The following is a 24,344-nucleotide window of genomic DNA, read 5'->3' on the forward strand; positions in this document are numbered from 1 at the left end:
TAAATTATAAGAAATTAATTGAGTTTGTTGAATTTATTTTGATTTGAATTTCATAAAAAATTATTAACCACATAAAATGATGTATATATGATATAAATTTAGTGTTATTTTTTAATTTGTGTAAACAAATAAAAAACATTTATATGAAACGAACGGAGTAAAAATTATGAAAAGTATCGCATGTAGATACAAAATCATGAATTAATGCCATGAAACATTCGTAGACTTAAAACAATCATTCCTAGAAACTCAAAGCATTTAATCGTTAGTTCATTAGATATTAATTCGTGTGTTTACAGGAAGTGGTAGAAGGTACTTAGTATCAATGGAACGGCTCGCAGAGATCACAGTTCCGCCACTCCCATTTGTAAAATCGGACGATGTTGAAGGTTGGACGGTCCAAATTTTCCGGTCGATAGATGATGGTGCGGTTGGAGGATTCCCTGAGGATCCTCGTGAAGCTTCGAGCGTAGGACTTATAACCGGAAAAGATAACGTCATCGAAAGAAGCATACAAGACGCTTACATTAACGCCATAAGGAGAGCCAAACACTTTATCTACATTGAGAACCAATACTTCCTAGGAAGCTCCTTTGGATGGAGCTCTAGAGACATTAATATAAATGAGATCAACGCTTTACACCTCATTCCCAAAGAGATTTCTCTCAAGATAGTGAGTAAGATCGAGGCAGGTGAGCGGTTTTCAGTGTATGTCGTGATACCGTTGTGGCCTGAAGGGAAACCTGGTTCTGCTTCGGTTCAGGCAATATTAGACTGGCAAAGGAGAACAATGGAGATGATGTATACTGATATCGTCATTGCTCTTAGGAAGAAAGGTCTAGATGCAAACCCTAGAGACTACTTAACGTTTTTCTGCCTCGGGAACCGGGAAGTTAACAAGGCGGGTGAGTACTCGGCTCCTGAGAAACCAGCGGCTAATTCTGATTACGCAAGAGCTCAAGAATCTCGTCGGTTCATGATCTATGTTCATTCTAAAATGATGATTGGTAAGTCAACACCTACCTTATGTGACAAGGAAATATAGATTCCAACTTATGTTTTAGAGTGGGCCAAAAACCCATGAACCTATGCATGTGGTCTTGGTTACTATGGTTTATTCGGTTGGTTAATTAGTTTCGGCCTAAATTTTGCCCGAATATAAACCGGAAAAGTTGGGTCTGATTTGGTTTAGTGTTCGGTTAGTCGGTTTCAAAAAATCCTACCAAATTTAACAGAAGCTTTTTTTTAAAGTAGATTTCAGTTAAATTTTGTTAAAAATTCGGATATATTACTTTTGTTTAATTACGTTAATTTGGCTAGTTCGGTTTCAAATTAATTTGATTAGTTCAGTTTCAAATTTGATGAGTTTGTTAGTTTTTAGTTATGTTTTTTTAATTAGAGTTGGTAAGGTCAGTTTTTTTAGAAAAAAAAATAAAATAATATGAACTGAAAATGATAACCAATTTTTTTAATCAACCAAATCAAACCAAACTCCTAAGCAAAAACAAAATTTTCTGTTCGGATCAGAAAAAAATCCCAGGTCTACATGAACCCGTCAAAGACAAACCCAAAAACCTATTCAAAATAATAATTCTCATAACATATACAGTTTCTAACTTCCTATCTCTATGCAGTTGATGATGAATACATAATAATAGGATCAGCAAATATCAACCAAAGGTCTATGGATGGAGGTCGAGACTCAGAGATCGCAATGGGAGCATACCAACCTAACCATCTGCTATCTACCAATCAAATGAAGCCAACGGGTCAAGTTTTCAGCTTTAGGATATCACTATGGCTTGAACATCTACGGATTATAACCAATCCATTCATGTTCCCTGAAAGCGAAGAGTGCATAAGAATGGTAAATGCAAAGGCAGACGAGCTATGGGGACTATACTCAGCACAAGTGTACCCTCGAGATCATGATCTACCGGGGCATTTACTTAGTTATCCGATTAGCATTGGTACCAACGGGGAGGTAACAAATCTTGCTGGTGCGGAGCTGTTTCCTGATACAAACGCAAAGGTTTTAGGTGAAAAGTCTAATTATCTCCCTCCCATCCTCACTACTTAAGCGATGTAACACTTGCATTGCATACTACTATATGCAGAATGTGTAATTTCGGTTAATGTAGTTAAGTCTAGTTTAAATAAGATTTGAGACAAAAAAAAGAGTTTAATGTGAAAAATAGTCTAGACCCTTTTAAATAAAACTTATGGATAAAAAACAACAAACGAGAACTCTTCAAGACTTTTTTCACATTATCAATAACTAAGATGGCGACATAACTCAACTTATCCATTAACATTGCCGACACAAATACAATCCATGTTCACTCATTAATGTTTTGCCTTTTTTTTTGTATATTCTCAAATTGTTTTGATATTCACTAATCAAATCAACAACGAACCAAATAAAGTCCCCTCTAGTTTAGCTTGAAAATTCTCTAATTTATAATAAAAATCATGTCAAAATGTTCGTTGACAGAACATAAAAAGGACCACAATGGCTCTCACATGCACGAATCTCTTTCTATTCTATTTCTTTTAAAGCAAAATATAAAAAAGCAAAGCTTTTTGGGAATCAGTGCTTTTAAATTAAATTTTTACAAGTACAATTTTAATTTCGGATATGCCACTATTTGTTGACCAAAAAAAGATATACCACTATTTATTCTTTCCAATCTAAAATTTTAAAATTATAAGAAAAATATTAAATGTAAATAGGGATTATTTTATCTAAATGGTAGATATATTTATATTTCAGTATTATTTATTTATTTATTATAGAAGTAACAGTTAGTTTTTTTTGTCAACGAAGTAACAGTTAGTTAAAACGAAATAACTGCTAAACTTTATTTGTGAAAATAAAAAACGGAATTTTCCTATTCCTTCTTTTTGGGGGAGTTGCAGAACCACCACACACACACAAGTTGCAGGAGAAAAAGAAAAAAAAGTCGAAAAAAGAAGAAAAAAGAAGAAGAAGACGCTCTGTTCTTGAATCTTGAATCAAGCAAAGCTGCTAGGGAGGTGGCTGAACAAAACCCTAATCCTAATTTCCCCCGAATATGCCATTTCTGAGGTTATTTTCCTTTATTTTATTTATTTTCCTGATTCATTAATTGGTTTTTTGGCAGAAGTAAAAAAGTTTGGATCTTGAAATTGGCAGGATAGTGAGACTTCTCTTACCAGGGATCAGAGTGTTGATTAGAAGGTCGTTACTTTGGTTGCTGTAGATGCATATCCCTTCTTGGATCTACCAGTTACTTGGTTGCATGGGGTGAGTCTGTCTGGATCTTTCTTCCCCTTTTGTCTTGTGGCTTTGTTTTGTGTTACCTTTATGTGAACAGAGGATGAGTAAAGTTTTGAACTTTTTAAGTATCTGAGTTTGACATTTAATCTTTTGAGATCTCTGTATGGAAACTGTGCTTATATATGGTTGTTGCTTGCACTTTAAGCAAAATATATGGATTCAGAGCATCTCTCAAGTTTTAGTTTTGTATCTCAAGATTGAAAGTCGTTTCCTTTCTACACCTATCTCTCTGTTTTGGCTCTGTATCTTTTTCTCACTGGCGTTTTTTTTGTTTGTTTTATGGGGTTTTGGAACAGTACAGAGGTTGTTTTGGATGCTGCAATAAACCACCGCTTATAGTTGCAGTGGATGAGCCGTCTAAAGGGTTAAGGATTCAAGGTCGTCTAGTGAAGAAGCCGACGAGCGTGTCAGACGATTTCTGGAGCACAAGCACCTGCGAGATGGATAACAACAGCACGATGCAGTCTCAGAGAAGCGTTTCTTCTATCAGCTTCACTAACATCACTGCTGCTTCAGCTAGTAGTAGCAACCCCAATGAATTTGTTAACAATGGTGAGTTGTAATTTCCTCCCTATGCTCTGTTTATTCTCATTCTTGTTCTTCAGTGGTGTCGTTTTACCTTAAAGAAATGGTGTCTCTGGTTCTGGTGTTTCTTTCTTGGTTAGGATTGAGCCTCTGGTTGCAAACTAGACAACAGTGGCTTGCGAATGGATCTTCTTCTCAAACAAAGGCCAAAGTTCGAGAACCTACAATAAGGTTGGTGAAAGTTAGCTTTCTTTTTTCCTCTTATGCTAATCTCCATTAATCCTTTATGTTTGTAGTAGTTCTTCACTTGATTTTAACAAGAACAAGTATCAAATATTGAAAAAAATTTGATTGGGAATGAGCATTCACATATTAAAAAGAGTTTTCAGTTTGCGGTATACAGTATACTCATGGCTTAGCAAAGACTGTTACAAGAATGGTGTCTTGTGATTGATTTTTTCTCGTTAGTCCTTAAGGCTCTTCTTAGGGTTAATAGCCATCAGAATAACTCTTCAAACCTCATCCTGAGTTAATAAATTGGATGATTTATGCAGCTGGAATGCAACATATGAGAGCTTGTTGGGTATGAACAAGCGGTTCTCTCGTCCAATACCTCTCCCTGTAAGGATTCTTCTGCAAGTTTCCAGACAGTGTTTTATAAATGTGATATTGGGTTTGTTGATATATGATTAATGACTGTGTGCAGGAAATGGTGGATTTTCTGGTGGATGTGTGGGAGCAAGAGGGCTTGTATGATTGATTTATTTGCAACTCAAGAATATACTCAGTCTCATCTCCTTTTTCTTCTTCTTCTTGTGTGTGTTGTGTGTAATCAAACTTGGCTTCCTGAAAAGTATTTAAAATCTCAAGGAACTAAGATATTTTTACCTTCAAAAAGGAAATACTTATTCATATATGTCTTTTTGTTTGTGTGTTTAGTATGTGTTAAACACTTGATTATTGTAATAAACTCAGAATTGTATTATATTTTATAACCAAGTAAAAGTTTTTATGTACTATCTCTGTTTGTATGTTCAGTCTAGTTCTGGTGGGAGTCTTTGTTCTTTGGTTTTAGGTCATGGTGTTGCAGAGCTTTTGGTGTATCTTCTTGGTCACTATTTACAGCTCCTTTGGAGGTGTTTTTTTTTTCTTGTGGTCATCTGCCAAAGGCTCTGTTTGTTTCCACTTTTGTTTAAGGCACAATATGTAGTACTTACTGATCATTGTATAAAGCTTCCCTGAACATTACTATCCTTTGTAATATAACATGATCCTTTGATCATTTTGTTGTGATTACAAAGTTAGATAAATGTGTCCTGCGACCAAAACTCTTTACCGATAGAAAACAAAAATCAATCAGTCGTCTCTCCAAGTATCTCTCAAAGAGTAATAGCTTTTGTCATTGCCAAACCCAAGAAGCTCCTTCAAACCAAAAGCAAAGCAGCAACCGTGGACAGTGGTTAGACAAGTCCTGTTTTCTCCTGGTGAAGCATCCAAGACATCATCCTCGTACCTCACCAAGCTTCCTTTCGCAAGATTATCCCAAGAGTCTTGATCAATTTCCTTCATTTTATTCACTTCTTCATCTTCATCCTTTGGCCCTACTCGCTCTCTGTTATTTGTAATATACTAATAACATGTTTTAGTTAAGAATCAAAAAGTTGTGGATTGTCACAAATGAAAAGGAAAAAAACATTGTTCATCAAGAACCAGCTAGAAAAGAATTATAATTATTCTTTTTGTTAACAGTGGAAGTTCCGGAAATTAAGCTTATAATCTCCATTAGGTCCGGGGCCAGCCTTTATATATTCAGACTTTACAGAATAATCCTCCAAAAATGATTAGACTTACAAATTCTTTTGTTTGGATTTCCTAGAGTATCCCTTGTTTAATACGGCATTGCCGCCAGACACATGGTTCTTAAATCTTACCTGAAACATATTTGTAATAACGTCTTGTTATGTACTGAATCTTACACCAGCCTAAACTTAACTATAACATGTATCATGAAAAGATGGAATGATTGGATATAAAACCTCATCACCGTCCTTCATGCCATAACTTCCGATGCACTCTGTATCGGTGACTAACTTCCGACCCCCATAACACAAGCAGAAATGTCCCCACACGTGTGACCTTCACCATGATAGCACATTGTTTGAAATTTGCATTTACCATAATGGGACAGAAAATATAAGCTAAGTTAATTAACTAGTAAAAGTACCATGAGATTTTGGAGGGTCCCTTCTTTGGGACGTGGCTGAAGGCAGTCTCTATGGCAAGCTTGAGATCCCTAACGGTCGCCGAGCTCGTTACATTAACATCTTCACGTAGTAAATATGGATTAAAATCGAAGCTAGCCAACGCCTATTGATAAGTAGTGACCACAAATTAAAGATACTATGATGATGATGATGCATTTACCGAAGGTCGTGCCATCTAGTTTGAGAACGGAGAGCCTAATGGGTTCGGCGGGAAGTTTATCGTATGAAAAAGTCCGGCGACGAAAGCTTCCCATGTTCTTGAAACAAGATCAATGAAAATCAAGAAACCCTAGGAAACGCGAATATTAGCATCCTTTTTTTTAAAAAGATCAAAGAATGAAGTTTGGTATATTCGAAGGAGTGTCTCTTGCTATTGTCTGATTCGTTTGGGGTTCGAATCAGACCGATGCAGTTTGGTCTTGACGGAGGTTTTACGATTCTTTTGTTTTGTTTGTTATTGCCGAGATTCCTTGTTGGAGAAGTTAGGGTTGGCCGCGTTTCTTGTGATTTTCTTCTCTTTTTCAATCATTCTTTTACTATTTTAGCATTTTTCCTTTTGCTAATTATATCGGATCTTGTAATATTTAGTCTCCATTACAAAAGTTATGGCGTCTCCTTAATAAAGTACGCCTTTGGAGTTTGGACTAACAGCAAAAACATTTAATAAATTTAAATATAAGAAACATCTTGAAAATGAACAAATTTTTTTAACCAAATCAGGTCTTTTAAAGTCTCAACTTAAATTTAATATATAAACACGATTTTGAAAATTTATGTAGTATTTTTTTTTTTTTTAATTTTATAGAATTTATCAATATCAATGTCATATGATAAATAAATGGTTAAATAACACGGTTAATATATATAAAACACGATTTCCAGAGTTCATGTAATAATTTCGAATTTTTGTTTAGATCAATATGAAATATGCATTACTATAAAGTTTGGAAAAAAGATCCAAAGCTTGAAATGCATATATTATTTTCAAGTTCAGTATGGAATACACATTACTACATTACTACAAAATTCATGAAAAAATAAATACGATGAGTGAAGTTCAAATTAAAATAGACATTTTCCTTATATCCAGCCTATCACACACGACATTAAGCGTCGACGTAAGAGTAAGAGCAATGGTAAGACTTCTTGAAAGAGCATCTCATCCATATAACATTAACTAAATAGAGATCCACGCCTTTCACGGAATGAGAGACTCAAAAAATAATTAAATTTACTTTACATTTTGTTCATGATCTCCACATCTATTCAAAAAAGCAAATAATTAGTGAACTGCAAAGCGAAGTATGACACGTGTTGCTCTCATCTACTTGTATAAGCAATTCATTGTTCTCAGATCCCAGACGTAGCCCATTGCCTTCTAAGCTCAACAGCTACTTCACATCATTACTGAATGCTAAGGACCTGACTGGACCATTCATTTTCAGGATTCCCGTCAGCTTTTCTGTTTTCGTGGACACAAACAGGGGTGAAGCTATGTTGAATTATACAGGTGCACATGCACCCATTAATATTTAGAAATTTTTACGTCGAACATATGAGTTAGAAATGGCATATTTGGCAATGGTGTATCCATAACTTTCAAATAACATGGGTTTGATTCTCCCTCTTCCTACAATGTTAATTATTTTGCACCCACAAAAAAAGTCTCGCTTCGCCCTTGGAGACAAATAAGATATAACCTTCATAACACACAAAATCTATAGTTTAGAGCACCGCCCTCCATTGGGGGTGTTCTTAGAGTCTTGTGACACCTCAAAACGTTCCAAGCTTTTCTCCTCTCTCTCACTCACTATTATTTGATTTGACGTCTCATTTTTTTCTTTGACCATTTGGTCAATTTTTATTTTATTTTTGTTAAAAGACGTTAAAACAACACCCTAACTTGAATGCCCAGCTATAAAACACCCAACTCTCTTTCTCGGTGTACGAATGGTGGATCAATTCGACTTTTGTCAATGTTAAACAGGCAATAACAGAGTCCTTTGTTGTAACTGTAAGAGGTCATTGATGAGAATGTACATATTTCATGTTATTTTTCTCTCACAAAATATGTTTCATTGAGTAAATTTTTGACTCTTCAAGATGTAGGATGGGTTTAAGAACCAGCACCAGAGGTCCAGAGCTGAGAGATTGTTACTATTGAAAAGAAGAAGATGGACAAAGCTTTTCAGTGTCTCAAAATGGCTCTCTGCATTCAAATATGTTACATTTTCGAAAAATCTGAAGTGAGTTATCTACAAAGCAAAGAAAAAAGTACTCGCCTGGACATATTCATGTGTGTATATACATATCTGGGAAAGCTTTGTGAATCTCGAGTTTCTGACTGACCTGAGGCGTTAAAAAGTCTTCTTCTTCTTGGTTTCTTCTTTCCATCTTTGTGTTGAAGATGTGAATATTTTAAAAGTTCATTTTCGTTGAAGGCTTTCAAAACAGTGTCTTTCCTAAACTTTGTGGTCAGTATTATTCAAGCACTGCAAGACGTAGATATACAAATTCCCTGGATATAAAACATTTAATTTTCTCTGATGCCCTGAATGTACCGCAAGAGAAAATTATGTTATGGTTACAACCAATGGAAGATGGATGGGTGAAGCATTTGGCTGGGAGACAATTACCATTGTAACATCAAAATGGTGAAAAGACTCATCACTTTTAGAGAAGGCAAAGTATACAGATTAATAGAAAAAAGAATTTATAGTAACTATTCAGCATAGAACAAAGAGTATTGTTAAGCATGAGTTTATAAAACAGTTTAGAGATCGAATTGCAGTTTTTCTTGAGTCCTCATAAGACAAGTAAAATTCTCAATTGTACAATAATAGTTGTAATGTTTCTTAGCATTTATAATAACATGAGAGTATTCCAACTCCAATGTTCCACACTTGGACGAACAAGGGCAAGTGGATGCTCCTTTGGAGATGATTTACTTGTATAATGAGTTATAAGTTAGCTGAAGGGTTTTAAATATAAGATTGTATCCTCTTCTTTCTTTTTTTCTTTGACAACCGCATAGTATTCTCTTATTAAGTGGGTAAGGATTACAATCATAAAAAAAATTACAAATGATTACCTCACACGATTTGATGATAAAAATATAAACATTATAATGTATTATAATTGAGGACTTGTTAAGGAGTTGCGTAAACTTCAAGAGCAAGAACACGGTGGTGGACAAGGCGGAATTGGTTTGGTCGTGGAGGAGGTGTAGGTAGATTTGGTCGCGGTGAAAACTCTAACCAATGATCAAAACTGTATAGTTTCGGTACTACTACTACTGCTTTTTGCTGTAGCAAAATCTATTATTTGTTTTCTCTCTTTTCTTCTTAGGAACAATTCAAGGGAAAATATTTTGTTTTTCCACTATCAATTTTGTGTAATTTGAATTATAATGATGATAAAATCATGAATTCATCTGTTGCACTTTGTTCGTAGTGAATGATATTTCATGTGGTATAAATGTATAATTATAGTTAAACTGCTATCCATTCAGGTGTTGGTAAAACAGTAAACTGATCAGAATACTTTTTTTGAACTGATTTTTCATATTAAAGACAGAAAGAAATAAAAAGATACAAGCCTTAAGAGGCCTTAGTTTGTTAATATCCCAGCCCAGTTACAGAATCTCATACCAAAAACCCAATTTCTTAAGCCCAAGTGAAAATAGAGGAGTTACGGAGAAAACAAAGAGACGGGGGAAGCGATGACGTTGAGGGAGAACAGGGCGATGTCAAGCAGAGGAAGGGTGATCGAGGCCTAACTCAGCCATTGCTGCATCATGGAGAAGGACGTGGAAAAAATGCCTATTTCAATATGAACTTTACGCGTCATGTCTATTCCTTCACGAACTTTGTAGTAATGCGTATTCCACACTGAACTAAACAAATTTTTTTAAATACTATATGAACTTTATGCGTCGTGTCTATTCCTTCACGAACTTTATAGTAGTGCGTATTTCACATTGAACAAAACCAAAATCAAAAAATACTACATAGACTCTCAAAATCGTGCTTATTTCAATATTGAATGTTAAATGTGTTAGTCATCCATTAATGTATCAAAACAACGTTATTTTGTATCAATTTGTGAAATTAAAAATTAAAAATTAAAAATAAAATACACTCTCAAAATTGTGCATATATATATATTGATTGTCAAAAGTAATAGTCATTATTGATTTTATCAAAAGACTATTTTGGATAAATTCTATGAAATTGTCCGTCGTTTTTTAATTTTTTTATTTTACAAAAAATTTATCCAAAATGACGTTGTTTTAATAAATTAATGTATGACTTGACTAACACCTTTCACTTACTGACAAAGAAAGACTAACATCTTTGACGGTGTATATATATAATCACGATTTTGAGCGTCAAAGGTGTTCGTCTTTTTTTTTGTCAGCAAATCAAAGGTGTAGTCATATATATATGTACATTAACCGTCAAAAGTGCTAGTATTTTTCTGTTTAAGAAATCAAAAGTGTTAGTCATACGTTAATTTATCAAAATAACGTCATTTTTGATAGATTTTATAAAAAAATAAAAAATTACAAATTGATGGATAATTTCATAGAATTTATCCAAAATAAAATCTTTTGATAAATTAAAACATGACTAACACCTTTGACAGTCAATATATAAGTACAATTTTGAGAGGTTTTTGGTAAATTAAAGGATGACTATTACATTTGACAGTCAATATATATAAGCACAATTTTAAAAGTCAATATTTTATTTTGATTTTAATTTCACAAAATTTATTCAAAATGACGTTTTGATAAATTAACGGATGACTAACACATTTAACGTTCAATATTGAAATAAGCAATATTTTGAGAGTCTATACAGTATTTTTTTTTTTATTTTTTTTTAGTTCAATGTGAAATACGCACTACTATAAAGTTCGTGAAGGAATAGACACGACGCATAAAGTTCATATAATATTTAAAAAATTTGTTTAATTCAATGTGGAATACGCACTGCTACAAAATTCGTGAAGGAATATGCACGACGCGTAAAATTCATGTTGAAATAGGTACTTTTTCGAGAAGGACTCGTCGGGTTCTTCTGATCAGAATACTTATAGAATTGAGATGTGAACATAATTTATCTTGCAAGTTTGGACTAGCCATTGATAACGTTTATGTATTTTTGCAACTTCTCTATTTTTTTGGTTTAGCTGGTAATTCTTCTGTGTGCTTGAAATTAAAAAAAAAACACAATTCTATGCATTTGCGTAAAACTAAGGGTCTTAATTGTAGTACATTAACGCTTTAGTATTATATTTTCATGATATATGATTTTGCCAAACTTCAAATTAGTTTTGTACATTGAATTTTCTGCAACTTCTCAACCAATGAAAGAGATGTGACAACGACTTGTGTACCAAGAAAGGTCTCTTGTTTTAGTGCACAAAAAGAGAAAGCACAGAGGACTAGGTTTTCTCCCCTTGCAATGTCATTGTCGTTGTTTCCTGTAGTTAGTCTTACTCTTTCTCCACTTGAGTTGCATTACAATATTTCATCAAGTAATTTGTGTTAATATCATTTACATCAGAGAAATTATTCCATTGCTAACTTAACTCTATGATGTGATGTTATTTTGCATTTAACAAAACAGCATTTTACTAACCGTAATTAATAGGTATGAACATTCGGATACTGGATTTGGAAATTATACCTCATTCGGATATTACAAAATATCGGGTCGGATTCGAGTTGGGTTCTCCCGAGTTCAGATGGGTTTGGTTCTGATGTAAATGAAACCTAAAAATAATCAAATAACCGATGTATCTAAAGCGGGTTCGGATAACAGTACCCAAAATAACCATATTATCCGATTCGGTTTGGGTATTTTGTATCCAAACTATCCAAATGTATGGAAAATAACCAAAAATGCTTATTAGACATGATTTTTGAGTATTTATATCCAAACTATCATATTTTATCCGAAAATACACAAAATAACTAATATATTTGATTTATAATTTTAATTTTAAAATAATCATATATAGTTATAAATAATATTTTAAAATATATATATTTACATTTCGGATTTGGCACGCGTTTTTTGGAGCTCTAGGTACTATGAACGACCTTAATATTCTTGACCAATCACCTGTTTTTGATGACATTGTTGAAGGAATAGCTCCGCAAGTCAACTACTACGTCAACGGTAGGGAGTATAATTTGGCTTACTATTTCACTGATGGCATTTATCCGAAATGGGCGACTTTTATTCAATCTATCTGACTTCCACAGAGTCCGAAAATAGATTATTTGCTAAATACCAAGAATCTGTGCGAAAAGATATTGAGCGTGCCTTTGGCGTTCTCTAAGCAAGATTTGCCGTGGTTAAAAATCCATCTAATCTATGGGATAAAGCAAAAATAAAAAATATTATGAAAGCATGCATCATACTCCACAATATGATTGTCGAAAATGAACGAGGTTCATACAATCTGCGTAACTATTCAGAATTTATTGGAGAAAAAGGAGAAGGTGCATATACCATCGGTGAGGATTCAACTCTTGGTGAGACAATTGATCCTCTGAAAAGAATTCGGGATAACCAAGCTCATTAACAATTAAAAAATGATCTGATTGAAAATATATGGGATAAATTTGGACATCTTCCGAATAACATATAATTAATAAAATTGTATGATTCCTTTTATGTATTATTATGATGTTTCGAATTTTATTTTTAAACTTTGTAATAAAATGTTTGTTTTCTTTTCTGTAATTTATCAATTTCAATGTTAAATTTATCTTTTATATGTTTTACTTTTAACTTCTCTCTTTATTTGTAACTATAAAAAAAAATTACTAAGGGACAATACAAAGTTCCACCAATAATCTAAAATTAATCAATTGTTCTTTAGGAAAGTCCCTAAACACACAAATATTAATAAAATATGCTAAGGGCTCAAATATAAGGAACATCAGTAATAATGCTCTTAGAATCATCAGACTCTCTCTCTCTCTCTCTTTCTCTCCCTCTCAGTAACCAGAACAGAGCAGAAGAAAACTCTAAATCACCGATCTCTCAGCTGTCTCCTGCGTCTTCTTCTCAACCTCCTTGATCATTGTCTTTTTCTCAACTTAAGAAAGAGATGACTTTTTTGTTTATCTCCATCTTTCTTTCTTTCTTGTGATTCATGTTCATGTTTTTTTTTTGCAGGATCGATGGGAACAAGGGACACTCCACCGCCTAACTTCGGAGCCACACCCATTCCACTGAAATGGGGTCTACTCTACCTCGGCCTCCTCGGCGCCTTCGTCCTAGGGTTTCTCATTTTCCTATGCTTCAAAGTTCGTCAAAACACCTCTGCCCGAGTTACCCCTGTTGGGGAACTCGAACTGAATGCAGCAGCTCCTCCGTAACTCTCTGTGTTTGCTAGTCTCGTTTTCTGTTAAAAAGAAAAAGAAAAACATATTAACGTTAGGTTTGGGTGTTTGAGGCAGTATAGAGCCTCTTATAAATAAGAGTTTGCTGTTTCTCTTTTCGTTATAAGACTATTCAAAATGTTGTTTTCTGTTGTTTGTAAATATTGTGTTTACACGATGTAGATGTGGTGAAACACATGTTCATTGTTTTGCTTACAGATAATGTCTAAAGGATGTTTATGCTAACTTTTGTAAGATATGATGATATATGACAAAAGTTAAAGTTCTTATCACTGACTTGTATAGTCTGCTGAATGTTTTGGACTAAGTCTCCTGTCCTTTAAAGAATGTATAAATGTTTCTCGCAGATGATATCTACTCAAGTAAGTCCTCGTTTTTCTCCCAACCTCTTATGACCAATTTAAAAGGTCTTTGAGATTCTTCTAAGCCTAGAGGCCAAGGTCCTTGAGCTGAGACAGGGGAAGGTTGCAGATACTACTTCCAAGGCAAACATATAGCATCGATCCTTCTTCTTCCTAAGGATGAAGCCATTATGATACACTCTTCTTGATCTATGGCCGCCTTATTTCCTCTCTCAGCTTTGTCTAAACCTACCTTATTGCACAAGAAAACATAACTTAAAGAGACGTGTTTCTATCACTCTGATCGCAACTCAGTCCTTGGAATCACTTTCCGGATCTCCTTTGGTCTCAATGGTTTCTACCTTTGTTTTAGGAGATTCGGTTTGATGCATGTTTCTCCAGTTTGAACGGGATCTTTGAGTAACCCAAGACGACTTTGTTCCCAGAAGTCAACACTTTCTCACCCATTAGATAATCATACACAGACTAGGATCTATCTTGTTCTTCACCCATGTCACCAATATTACAGAACCAGAGAAATCAAAGAAGCACACGTAATAAAATAAACAAAAGAATCACGAAATTATGGTTCAACGAGAGATTACTACGAGAAATAATAATACAGGGGGAAAATTATTTGGACATCCGTTGGAATCAGAAGCATAATTTTTGAAGGTGATCCACGGTAAATGAGAAAGACGATGAACAGTAGCAACCTCTTCATATGAGTCCAACGTGTTGTAGAGTCTTTCTGTCAACTCTGCCTCATGCATTGAGAACATCTATCTATACCAGTATTTTCTATTCAAGCTCTGTTCCTTTGCACTCCCATCGTAAGCGTTAACAGTAAACGTGAAACTCAACGCTAGAGAACACACTCTCTTTGCTGTGGCTATAAAACTCATCAACTCCGCTTAGCACCTTCATAAAAGCTTCAATTTCTCTAATAGTCCAGCAGTAGCTTCCTCCAGATCACCCAGCTGATATATCTGAATTTGAATCTCCATGATTTGTACAATTTCAGTAGCACAAACTCCTCCACATCAGCAACACACATGCTACCGCCTTGGAGCTTCCTTGTTTCTTTGTATTTAAACATCAAGTCTTTTGTATTACCCAGCTGTTTCATCAGTTTTAGAGTCTCCCATGACTACCCTGAAAAGCCCAACTCGCCTCTCATAGTAAATAGCTGGTGCCGTTATCTTTCCCTGAGAAAAACAGAGATCCTTAAATTTTCTCTCTCTTGTTTTTTTCTTCATTAGAAAAGTCTTCTTGCAGTGAATCCTCTGTCTTTGTTAACTCGTCAAGGATTAGAATTGTTAAAGAACAATCTTCTTTACTCATGATCACGATTGTCAGCTTCAGCTTCGGGTGTACTCTGTGAACCACTTGTGTGTTTCCCAATCATCCCACGCATCTTTGTAAGTAGTTGGAGAATCAATACCCAAGAATGAGTGAGTTCAAAGATAATTCTCCCAGTTCAGGTGGACCAAAATGCTACGGTGGCTTCGACTTTCGTCTCTATTCTCATCCAACACTTCAAACTCCACACCATTCTTACTTTCGCAATCCATCCAAATGTATATTAATTCCTTCAAAAAATTGGCATCTCAATCTTCTGCACCAAACCATCTCTAGACATATCACAATACTAGGGCGAGGTTCCATAGGAAGGATCGGATCGGTACCTGCTGATGAACCGGTCCTTTGATGTTGAATCGGAATCTACGGTTGTCGCACTGCTTGCAACGATCTGGCGGGGCGGCGAGTGATGGATCTGACTCGATTCACCAGCGACTCGTTGTGAATCGCCGTTTGGAAGCATCTGAATCAATCGATCCATCAATCTCATCTCCGCTTGCATCCACCATCCAATCGCTTATAGATCTCCACAAAATGGCTCGTCCTCCTCCGGAAAGTTGTGAATATTGATGTCCCATCGTCGCGATTCAGGATCGATCGAGCTCACGAAACGCACCAATTGATAACAACAGAATACTCAAATCTCTATTGTTGGTCTTATCGTAACCACAATTGTATTCGTATTATGAATCACGAATCGATCCAGACAGCGACATCACTCTTGGATCTTTAATCGCCTTATCGCAGACTTACAGAGTTTGTTACAATTCACAATACAAGCATCTCCTCTCCTCTCCTCTCTCTCTCTCTATTTATATGAGTATTATTCTTTACAGATGTATTAAACTATCTTATGTTTTTATAAGTTTTTAGATTCATATTTTAGATTATTATGATCATTTTAGGTTGCATTTAGATGTATTTATTGCATTTGCATACACATTTGCATGTAACAGGGTTTAAAGTGCACAATTAGAAGTTTTGGGTCAATTTGCGAGGACTTATATCAATTTCCAAAGTTCCGAGGTCAGAAACGAAGTTTACAAAAGTTTAGGGTCTAAAGTTGCAAATTAGCCAAAAGTGGCCATTGGTGTTTCACGAAAGCTTCATCTCGGATCCCGACGATTCCGACTATCTTCTTGACCACGTCAGAAAACTCCAACTCCAACTCCTTACTCTTCTCTTTGATCACCTTTCTTCCTCATTCTATAGTAAACTCTATGCATCGCATCAATCACGTTTTGAAAAGACACAAGTATCTTCTACCGAATCTGTAGCTTTTGATGTACCAGCAGCACAGTCTGATTCCCTCTCACCGCATCTCTCCATCTCAGTGGCATATAAGTCGTTAATATGTAATCTTGACCAACACCATTGTTCCTGATGGGGCGCCACAAAACTCTCAGACATCCAGTACCACCTGGATCCCAAGGCTTGTTAACTGTAGTATACATAACCTGATGCTCCATCTCTAGAATCGACAAAACTTCAGTATGTGAAACGCTCATAAGCATCATTGACCATAGAACAGAATTCAAGGATTCTCCTATCTTTAAGTAGTAGTCCTGTCAAACCTTGTGTTGGAACAACAAAATCAGGTTCAAGAAGGGCACTTTGACAAGCTAAGAAGTGGGTATCGTATGTTTCTTCTGCTATCAGTCTCAAACTCTTGAACAATCTGAAACCACAACCTGGTTGGAACTAAAAACGCTCATACTATAACCAAGTCTCAAGTTAGAGTGTCCAAAACTTGTACTTGTTGTAGCATCAAGTGTTTCTGGAGAGTATTATCAGTAGGGAAGCCAACATCAAATTTTCCAAAGCCAAATCTACATATACCACTTCATCTTGACCCACTGCCCTCTTGTGCTTAGATCTCCATTTAAAGTCTGTCACTGACATGCTGGCTTCGTTTCTTAAGTTTTTTTACTTGAAAGTCCAGTCTTTTTGACACTTCCTTAGAGCTTCATCTTACTCCAAACCTTTAGAAGAAGCAATTGATCTAACATTTGGTGTGCTACGCAATCAACAATTTCGACTGACTTTTGCTTCAATTCTTCCGCCACCTCCACATCTAAAATGTATGCTTCTTCTACTCTCGGAGCAAACCGAATATCAAGATTCTGATCACCCACGTGATTCAGTGAACAGAGTCTTGCAAGCTACAATTTCTAAGCGACACAAACTCCACTTCATCTATCTTATGAACCGACTCCGAGACAGTCGGCGTTTACCATTTTGTTATTACCAAAAGCAGTTAGTAACTAACCGTGTTATATTCTCCTCTAATCCTTAAAATAAATCTTAGCCATATGATATACATGATAAACATATTCCAAAAAGATGGATTCCAAAGAACCAAATGGCTGGTATCTATCTCCACTACAATTAAACAGCAATAGAAGACATGATATAACTAAGGCCTCCAACAACATCAATAGGCTGGTGGTATCTCCACTACACTCAAACGCCGAAACTATTTGTTTTCGTGATACTCACTCACAATTCCTTCTTCTACTGATTCAAAAAAATCGTGATTATCAAGTTACGAAATTGTAGGAGGAGGATTACACCCCTCCGAGGGCCCGGTGAATCAGTAACACACGTCCTGTTGACCGAAAGATTACGAACAGACGATGGGCCGATAAACGCGGCCCAGGAAGACACTCCCGCGACCAAACGACTAAACGGCAATAGGCCCATTTGGTCGGCACATTGACAAAGCCCATCCAGAAGAGCGAGGATTAGGGCGAACTCGAAGGGACGGTCTATAAAAGGAAGGGGAGGAGCGACGTAAAGGGGATCGACACTTTTACACACTCACAAGACGGCTAGATCTAGGGTTTTCACTCATCTCTATCCGCTATCTTGTATTGTTTCCCGGCTAGCTCTTCGAGCTCGGTCTTGTCTTTCTCTTTACACTTCCACTGTAACCAAGTCCTGAAACCTTCATCTATAAAACGTCTTTGTTAGACCCACAGACGAGTTCTCCGTCTTCTCTTTACTAGTTTCGACCGAACTCGGTTCTAACAGTTGGCGCCCACCGTGGGGCTAGCAAAGTAACGTTAGCAAAGATGAGTCAGAACCCCGACGGTTCCACTTCCGGCGACGAACACGACGCGCCGGGTCCGACCCCAGTCACGGCTATCCCGATAGCCCCGGCTTTTGTTGATACCATCATGGAACGTTTTGCCCGACAAGACGCTGCCCAAAAAGCAGCTACCGAGCAAATCGCCGCAATCGCCGCGCTACTCGCTCCTCTCGCCGGCGCTCCAGACGCAGCCACTGATACCATTCGCAGACAACTGTTCACTAGCGACACAACCGCCGGCCCGGCGAACCAAGGCGCTCCTCCCAGTACTCTCAACCCAGATGCTGCTCCGTTCACTCCCGCGAACCCGGATCTGCAAATGGCTCGCGAAGTCGCAGCACTTAAACAGTCGCTTCTGGACATAAACTCCAAGATCCACTGCGTAACCACCTCTGCACCACAGATAGAGCGCGTTTTGGCGAACACTCTCCGAACACCGTTCTCCCCAGCGATAACCAGCGTCAGACTACGACACATCGAGAAGCTCCGGCTCCCGACGTACGAAGGCCTGACTGACCCGACGACCCACATCACGTCTTTCAACATTGCAGTACGCCGCGCAAACCTCTCCGACGAAGAACGCGACGCCGGCTACTGTCAACTCTTCGTCGAAAGTTTGAAAGGACCAGCTCTTACATGGTTCACGGGCCTCGCTGAGAACTCTATTAAAGACTTCCACGACCTGTCGTCCGCCTTCCTCAAGAATTATATCATGTTCACTCAGGAGGACGCGACAGTGTCTGATCTTTTCAACCTCGCTCAAGGGAAAGATCAAAGCCTGCGCAGCTTCATGGAGAAGTTCAAGGCCATAGTCTCGAAGGTCGTCTTACCCGACAGCGTCGCGGTTGCAGCACTTAAGAACACGTTGTATGTCCACTCAGTCTTCCGTGACGACCTCTACAGGAATCCTACGACGTCTCTCTCCGACGCCATCGGACGTTCCCACAACTTTATCCGCATGGAAGAGGACACAAAGGCCCTCATCGCTAAGCTCAACGCGTCTAAAGCTGCAACAGCCGACAAAAACCGGAGTAAAGAACGCGGATAGTCGACATGAACCGCGACAGCACTCGTCAGGCGATAAAGCACCCAAAGAGGAATTTCGTCTATGCTGTCGACGAAGAGAGCTCTCCAGCGTCAACAACTGTCGTGCGAGAGAAAGGCTGGAACGTCTACAACCGCGAAACCGACAGCAAACCGCCGGATTCCTCCGCAGCAGTTAGTTCTCGGCCTCCGGAGCCGAGAAATGGTGCGACTACCACAACGCTAAGTCGCATGACACCAGAGAATGTAAGACGCTTTTCGAACAATTTCTCACTTCTGTCGGAACGGGAAACTCGAAATCGAACCTCCGAAAACCAGAACCCGGGGACCCGCGAGCTGGAGCAAAAACAAGGATAGGAAAACCAACAAGTCGCAAGGCAAAGCCCCTCAGCAAGAGAGGCGAGCGACACCCGACGAAGCAACTCCAGCGTCACCGGAAAAGGGGAACTCGTCCAGCGACGAGGAATCACCGAGGAATCGGAGAAGGGTCGAGACTGTTTTCGCAAGGACCGTTAAAGACGCCGGCGATCGCGAACTCCCGAAAGCGAGAAGACGCATCAACGTCGTCCTGACGCAGCTAGAACCTTTCCCGTCGACAAACCCGAACAATCTCTCCCAAGACCTGCGCGCTCAGCTAAGCCGCCCGTCACCTAGCGACCTACGGAACCTCCTTAAGCGAAAGGAAAACCAGCGGCAGATGCAGTCGATCAGGCCCCGATCTCCGCGAAAAGATCAACTCCTCCAAGACTCGCCGGTTGAATAACCCGAGTCCCATGAAACCCCGCCCGTGGATCTGCGAGAAAAGCTTATTCCAGGAAACCGGATTTGCGAAGTCAGCTCGATCGTCCTTTATACCCTGACCTTCGACAAAAGCTTGAAGCCTCTAGAACTCAGCATCCCAATCAGGAACAAGACACCGTTATCAACGTTATTATGGGTGGTTCTCCGCCCTGCGGTGATTCTGTCAGGTCCATTAAAGACTACCGTCGTCAGGCAACATCCTCGCGCAAGTGGCCGACGAAACCCGAGAACGATCATCACATCACTTTCTCGCCTGACGACGCCCTTGGCATCCACATGCCACACAACGACCCTCTCCTCGTTGAACTCGGAATCGGCGACTGCCAAGTCACCAAAATCCTGATCGACACTGGCAGTTCCGTCGATCTGATCTTCGCGGATACACTCGACAAGATGGGGCGTTGACACGGGAAGTATGAAACCGTCGTCCCGCTCTCTTACAGGTTTCAATGGCTCGTCCGAAGTCTTGGTCGGAACCATCCGCCTTCCCGTGTACGCATGTGGCATGACACGGACCGTTCAAGTTTTCAGTCGTCGATTCCAAAGCCCCTTACAACGCGATCCTGGGCACCCCTTGGCTACATTCGATGCAGGCAATCCCGTCGACTTACCACCAATGCATTAAGTTTCCAGGGATAGACGGCAAGATCCGAACGCTACGGGGCGACCAGCAAGCCGCCAGAGACCTGTTAATCGCAACCATAAAGCTCCAGCGAGAAACATCGCATGTCAACACCATCTCAAACCCCTCGCAGAAGGCATTCCCCAACAAGAGGAGGTCCTCAACGTACCTCTCGACGATGCTGATCCTAGCAAGGTATCCGCATTGGAGCACTCTTGCCGGACGAAATGCAGCAGCAACTCTCCGAGTTCCTCCGTCAGAACATCTCCACCTTCGCCTGGACTACATCCGACATGAAAGGGATCGACCCAGCGATTACCTCGCATGAGCTCAACGTCGATCCCACCTTCAAGCCTATCCGCCAGAAGCGCAGAAGCTGGGACCGGAACGATCAAAGGCAGTCAACGACGAGGTGGACCGCTTACTCGCCGCTGACTCTATCATGGAAGTCAAATACCCTGACTGCTCGCTAACCCTCGTCGTCGTCAAAGAAGAACGGAAAGTGGCGAGTCTGCGTCGATTTCACGGATCTGAACAAAGCTTGCCCAAAGGACAGTTTCCCTCTCCCACACATTGACCGTTTAGTCGAGTCAACCGCTGGAAACGCCCTATTGACTTTTATGGACGCATTCTCTGGATACAACCAGATAATGATGCACCCTGACGACCGCGAGAAGACGGCGTTCATAACAGACAGAGGAACCTACTGCTACAAGGTAATGCCCTTCGGCCTTAAAAATGCGGGAGCCACCTATCAACGCCTTGTCAACCGCATGTTCGCCGACAAACTGGGCTCCACGATGGAAGTCTACATTGACGATATGCTGGTGAAGTCGCTCCGCGCTGAAGATCATCTCACGCACCTACGGGATTGCTTCGCAACGCTCAACGAGTACGGGATGAAACTTAACCCAGCTAAGTGCACGTTCGGCGTCACGTCCGGCGAATTCCTCGGGTACATCGTCACTCAGAGAGGTATCGAAGCCAATCCCAAACAGATATCGGCGATCCTCGACCTCCCAAGCCCAAGAACAGCCGCGAAGTGCAACGCCTCACTGGCCGAATAGCAGCGCTTAACAGGTTCATTTCACGATCTACCGACAAGTGTCTCCCATTCTTCGAACTGTTGCGAGGAAAACAACGCTTCATTTGGGACGAAATGTGAGGCGGCCTTTGGCCAGCTTAAGCAATACCTGACTACTCCCCCAGTCCTCTCGAAACCAGAAGCAGGTGACATCCTCACCCTCTATATTGCAGTCACGTCTATCGCCATCAGCAGCGTACTCATCCGCGAAGATCGGGGGGAGCAAAACCTATTTCTATACGAGCAAGCGTATGACCGAAGCCGAAACACGCTATCCCACTCTCGAGAAAATGGCGCTTGCGTGGTACACTCGGCGAGAAAACTCCGTCCTACTTTCAGTCTCACACGGTCGAAGTTCTCTCCAATCAGCCCCTCCGAACAATCATGCAAAACGCCAACCACTCTCGGCGACTAACAAAGTGGGCAATGGAGCTTAGCGAGCACGATATCGTCTACAAGAACCGAACAGCAGCCAAGTCCCAGGTCCTCGCTGATTTTCTAATCGAGCTCACACCCGAACTCGAGCAGGATCTTGCCGTCTCTTCTCGCAATTGGATCCTGCATGTGGACGGCTCCTCAACGAACAAAGGATCTGGCGCCGGCGTTCAACTCCAATCTCCAACCGGCGAGCTAATAAGGCAATCTTTCAGCTTCGGCTTTCCAGCTTCCAACAACGAGGCGAGTACGAGTCCCTCCTTGCAGGATTACGCTCGCCAAAACCGTTAAAGCCAAACGCCTCAGTGCCTACTGTGCTTCCAGCTCGTCGCCAGTCAATACAACGGCGAGTACGATGCACACAACGCACGAATGGACGCCTACCTCAAGCTCGTTCAGGACCTTACGAAAGACTTCGAATTTTTCGAACTCACAAAAGTCCCGAGAGGGGAGAACGTCTGCGCTGACGCTCTGGCAGCCCTTGGGAGCAAGCTACACGATCAGATCAAGCGCACGATTCCCATCCATCGGATTGAGAGCCCCAGCATCGCGACACCAAGCGCGAGCGCCTCCTTCTGTCGTCGCGATAGCCGTTGCAGCCCTCGTCAGAAAACACCCCAGACTGGCGCACCGATCTGATCAACTACCTAGCCCATGGCGCCCTTCCGGATGATAAGTGGCTAGCGCGAAGAACTGAAGGCACGCAGCGCCCACTACGTCGTCATCGACGGCGAATTACATCGTTGGAATGCCAACAAGGTCCTCCTGAAATGCATATCAGGCGACGAAACGCGACTGGTTATGGCTGAAAATCACGAAGGCGCGGCGGGTAATCATTCTGGAGGACGAGCTTTAGCACTTAAAGTTCGAAGCCAAGGCTTCTACTGGCCCACACTAAACACAGACTGCGAATCCTACGCCAAACGCTGTGATAAATGCCAAAGACACGCGCCCACGATCCACTGCCCCACCGAGCAATTGCGCACTCTTACGGCACCATATCCGTTTATGCGTTGGGCAATGGACATCATCGGGCCCATGCCGAATTCACGAGGAAAGCGTTTCGTCCTTGTCTTGACTGATTACTTCACCAAATGGATTGAAGCAGAAAGCCTTCGCCAACATCACCGACAAGGAAGTTCAGAAGTTCGTCTGGCGCAAACATCATTTGTCGTCACGGTCTTCCTTACGAGATCGTGAAGACAACGGATCACAGTTTATCTCGCATCAGTTTCGCGATTTCTGCGACAAATGGAGAATCCGTTTGAACACAGCAACGCCGCGATATCCCGCAGAGTAACGGCCAGGCAGAGTCGTCCAACCGTACGATCATCGACGGCTTAAAGAAACGACTAGACTTAAGAAAGGCTGCTGGGCCGACGAGCTAGACGGTGTCCTCTGGTCTCAACCGCACCACGCCTCGTTCCGCGACCAAATGCACCCATTCTCCATGGCCTACGGCGTTGAAGCGATGGCCCCCGCCGAAGTTAATGTCACCAGTCTCCGCAGATCACGAATGCCTCAGCACGTTGAGCTGAATCAAGTAGCTACTCGACGCCCTTGACGCAATTGAAAGAACGCCGCGATCAAGCCCTACTCCGAATCCAGAATTACCAACATCAAATCGAAAACTACTACAACAAGAAGGTCAAGTTGCGCCCTCTTGAACTAGGTGATTTCGTTCTCAGAAAAGTTTTGAGAACACTAAGGAGTGGAAGGCTGGGCAAGCTTGGAACTAATTGGGAAGGGCCATACAAGATCACACAAGTAGTCAAGCCTGGGGTTACCGTCTAGAAACATCAACGGTGAAGCAGTCCCTCGAGCATGGAATTCCATGCACCTTAAGCGTTATTCCGCCTAGCTCCGTTGCGACCCAGCAGGCGACGAACACGCTTCATTTATCAAACAATCGTGCAAGTGCGTTTCACGAGCCACTCTTGCCCTATTGTAAAAAAAAAAAAAAAAAAAAAAAAAAAAAAAAAAGTGCGAGTCGAGTAAGTGCCACCCCCCGCGTCACTCTTACTCGACTC

General features: G+C 40.1%; 3 protein-coding genes and 1 long non-coding RNA gene across 4 annotated transcripts; 2 read left to right on the plus strand and 2 right to left on the minus strand.

Annotated features, from left to right (window-relative positions):
• The first annotated feature begins 250 nt into the window (after window positions 1–250).
• On the plus strand, window positions 251–2,236 carry LOC130502290 (phospholipase D alpha 3-like). The gene is made up of 2 exons (XM_056997061.1): window positions 251–1,007; window positions 1,635–2,236. The coding sequence occupies exons 1-2, from the start codon at window positions 326–328 to the stop codon at window positions 2,078–2,080; spliced, it is 1,128 nt and encodes a 375-aa protein (XP_056853041.1). The 5' UTR covers window positions 251–325; the 3' UTR covers window positions 2,081–2,236.
• A 649-nt stretch (window positions 2,237–2,885) lies between these two features.
• Window positions 2,886–4,863, plus strand: LOC108806952 (uncharacterized). Its single transcript, XM_018579168.2, has 6 exons — window positions 2,886–3,088; window positions 3,176–3,286; window positions 3,621–3,871; window positions 3,985–4,075; window positions 4,399–4,465; window positions 4,551–4,863. Exons 2-6 carry the CDS (start codon window positions 3,243–3,245, stop codon window positions 4,602–4,604), a joined length of 507 nt encoding a protein of 168 aa, XP_018434670.1. The 5' UTR covers window positions 2,886–3,088; window positions 3,176–3,242; the 3' UTR covers window positions 4,605–4,863.
• Window positions 4,864–4,926: 63 nt separating this feature from the next.
• Window positions 4,927–6,581, minus strand: LOC130502291 (uncharacterized). Its single transcript, XM_056997062.1, has 5 exons — window positions 6,269–6,581; window positions 6,069–6,168; window positions 5,881–5,980; window positions 5,696–5,775; window positions 4,927–5,456 (listed from the first exon to the last, which is right to left on the minus strand). The coding sequence occupies exons 1-5, from the start codon at window positions 6,360–6,362 to the stop codon at window positions 5,201–5,203; spliced, it is 630 nt and encodes a 209-aa protein (XP_056853042.1). The 5' UTR covers window positions 6,363–6,581; the 3' UTR covers window positions 4,927–5,200.
• Window positions 6,582–14,415: 7,834 nt separating this feature from the next.
• LOC108807357 (uncharacterized) lies at window positions 14,416–16,102 on the minus strand. Its single transcript, XR_001942728.2, has 2 exons — window positions 15,564–16,102; window positions 14,416–15,467 (listed from the first exon to the last, which is right to left on the minus strand). It is a non-coding gene; the product is annotated as an uncharacterized LOC108807357 (long non-coding RNA).
• Window positions 16,103–24,344: the final 8,242 nt, after the last annotated feature.

Source organism: Raphanus sativus, unplaced genomic scaffold, assembly GCF_000801105.2.
Source record: "Raphanus sativus cultivar WK10039 unplaced genomic scaffold, ASM80110v3 Scaffold0485, whole genome shotgun sequence".
Classification (NCBI taxonomy): Eukaryota; Viridiplantae; Streptophyta; class Magnoliopsida; order Brassicales; family Brassicaceae; genus Raphanus; species Raphanus sativus.

Bases quoted from the DNA above. Each gene is read 5' to 3' on its own strand.
- LOC130502290 (XM_056997061.1), top strand. From the start codon at position 326: ATGGAACGGCTCGCAGAGATCACAGTTCCGCCACTCCCATTTGTAAAA. The intron at 1,008-1,634 runs GTAAGTCAACAC...ATCTCTATGCAG, and splicing joins TCATTCTAAAATGATGATTG to TTGATGATGAATACATAATA.
- LOC108806952 (XM_018579168.2), top strand. From the start codon at position 3,243: ATGCATATCCCTTCTTGGATCTACCAGTTACTTGGTTGCATGGG. The intron at 3,872-3,984 runs GTGAGTTGTAAT...TTTCTTGGTTAG, and splicing joins CAATGAATTTGTTAACAATG to GATTGAGCCTCTGGTTGCAA. The intron at 4,076-4,398 runs GTTGGTGAAAGT...TGATTTATGCAG, and splicing joins GTTCGAGAACCTACAATAAG to CTGGAATGCAACATATGAGA.
- LOC130502291 (XM_056997062.1), bottom strand. From the start codon at position 6,362: ATGGGAAGCTTTCGTCGCCGGACTTTTTCATACGATAAACTTCCCGCC. The intron at 6,169-6,268 runs GTAAATGCATCA...TACTACGTGAAG, and splicing joins ACTAGATGGCACGACCTTCG to ATGTTAATGTAACGAGCTCG. The intron at 5,981-6,068 runs GTACTTTTACTA...ATCATGGTGAAG, and splicing joins GGACCCTCCAAAATCTCATG to GTCACACGTGTGGGGACATT.